The sequence below is a fragment of the Condylostylus longicornis genome, unplaced genomic scaffold (genome assembly GCF_029603195.1).
Source record: "Condylostylus longicornis isolate FDR11 unplaced genomic scaffold, ASM2960319v2 ptg000003l, whole genome shotgun sequence".
NCBI classification, from domain to species: domain Eukaryota; kingdom Metazoa; phylum Arthropoda; class Insecta; order Diptera; family Dolichopodidae; genus Condylostylus; species Condylostylus longicornis.
The window spans coordinates 125,633-127,966 of record NW_026577972.1 but is presented as its reverse complement, the minus strand read 5'-3'; the positions used below and the strand labels follow the sequence as shown (position 1 = coordinate 127,966).

Here is a 2,334-nt window from a genome sequence, read left to right as displayed (position 1 = left end):
AAACATCCATGATGGCCTACTACTCTTATTAAAACTAAAATTGTAAAAAGGAGCAAAAAAAATTAAAAAAATTTCTAAAGAAATACTAGGCAAGCAGGAATTGTAGCAAGTAGATCAGAAATTTACTTTTTCGCCAGTAGGTATACTAGGCCGATTCTAGACCAGGCCGATTCTAGACCAGGAAATGAGTCATTAGTTTTAATATTTTTCATAGTGGTGATAAGAAATGTTCATAGTGTATATTGTTATGGTATGAATTAAATTGGAGAGCTTTTAATGTAAAAAAATAATGTGTGTTTATTAATTGTTTTGATAAGAATTTTTTTTGTGTGATTTGAGAATAAGAAAATGATTTGGTTCCGATATTTGATAATTTATTATCGCGCAATAATTGATTTAAATATAGTAAGTCTTTCAATATTATCATTAAATTTTCTTTTAATTTTTTTTCACTCGCGTTCTTTTCATTTTTAAGAGAAAGCCGTATATGCTTTCTTAAAATAATTTTTGATATGTCCGTCATTGTAAAAATTATTTTTATTTTAATACGCAACTTAACCGTCCAATAAAAATTTTAAAACTAATTTCAATTTTAACAATTTGTTTTTTAAATTTGTTGTTTTTTAATTAAAATTATCAGTAAGTTTTAATTGTTTAACATAAAAAAAAAAAAAAAAAAATTCTATATCCTTTGTACTGGTTCTACTACCTGAAAATTAAAATATCTGAAAATTAAAATATTTGTGAAAAAAAATAACTAATAATTATTTATATTTTACTTTATTTTATTGATTTTTTTTTTTGACAATATTATTGGTTGTCAGCCAATTTTTCTTGTGAGAAAATGTCTTCTCTCACCAATTTGTATTTGTCTTTTTGATGGCATATCATTACTATATCCGATTCTACGTTGATCTTGCTAATTTGTTCATCTGTTAAGAAGTCTTTCATAAATTCCGGTAGGAAAAATACCGTATTTTCGAATTCCAGCATCAGTCGCTGGCCATACACGGTATTTTTCCTTTCAATTCTATTTACTTGGTAATATTTGTTCAATACTATGTCTCCCACTCTTAAGGCTCTCTTCATCACGTTCCGCCTTATGACCTTTTCATTGAAGGTATCTAAAATACCATCAATATTTTCTTCACTTCGTCTTCTTTTACGGTTGTTGCCGTTGTTGTTGTTGTTGTTGTAGTTGCTTTTGCTGTTGATTTTGCTGTTGTTGTTACTAGTTACCCTACTGCTACTAGTGCCAGTAATAGCATAATCAAATGCTGATGGTGGTAGCGGATCCAGGATGATTGAATCTATTATTTCTACTTCGCTGGTCATTTTGAATTATTTTAATTATTTTAATTAATTAATTATAAGTACTATTTCTTTAAAGTAGTTTATTAAACTGAATAATAATTTCAAACGACGGTCCTTTTTATTTCAAAATTACATTTGCGTAAGGTCTGAAATTACTGATAAAGTTTTATATAAACTCTAAAACACACAAAACTAGCCTATACTTTTATTTTTTTATTCAAGAAGCAAAGCAAAGGAATTCCCTATTGTGACGTCATTCTCATTCTTTCATAATAACAAAATCTTGCTTTTATTTTTTATTCAAGAAAGAATCTCTGACCTCACTTTCACTGTTCATACAACCAAAATCATGAAATTTTTATTTTCTTATTTTCTTATTCTCAAATCCATAACAATATACACTATGAACATTTCATATCACCACTATGAAAAATATTAAAACTAATGACTCATTTTGTGTGTTTATTAATTGTTTTGATAAGAATTTTTTTTGTGTGATTTGAGAATAAGAAATTTTTATTTTCTTATTTTCTTATTCTCAAATCACACAAAAAAAATTCTTATCAAAACAATTAATAAACACACATTATTTTTTTACATTAAAAGCTCTCCAATTTAATTCATACCATAACAATATACACTATGAACATTTCTTATCACCACTATGAAAAATATTAAAACTAATGACTCATTTCCTGGTCTAGAATCGGCCTGGTCTAGAATCGGCCTAGTATACCTACTTAAAAAGGAGCAAAAAAATTAAAAAAAATTCTAAAAAAATACCAGGCAAGCAGGAATTGTAGCAAGTAGATCAGAAATTTACTTTTTCGCCTACTAACATTCATGATCGCCTACTACTCTTATTAAAACTAAAATTTTAAAAAGGAGCAAAAAAATTAACAAAAATTTCTAATGGGCAAGCAGAAATTGTAGCAAGTAGATCAGAAATTTACTTTTTCGCCTGCTATCATTTATGATCGCCTAATACTCGTACTTCCATTAAAATTAAAATTTCAAAAA

General features: G+C 26.9%; 1 protein-coding gene across 1 annotated transcript; it reads right to left on the bottom strand.

The window, feature by feature from the left end:
- Positions 1 to 682: 682 nt before the first annotated feature.
- On the bottom strand, positions 683 to 1,335 carry LOC129607218 (putative uncharacterized protein DDB_G0271982). The gene is made up of 2 exons (XM_055518037.1): positions 859 to 1,335; positions 683 to 709 (listed from the first exon to the last, which is right to left on the bottom strand). Exons 1-2 carry the CDS (start codon positions 1,333 to 1,335, stop codon positions 683 to 685), a joined length of 504 nt encoding a protein of 167 aa, XP_055374012.1.
- Positions 1,336 to 2,334: the final 999 nt, after the last annotated feature.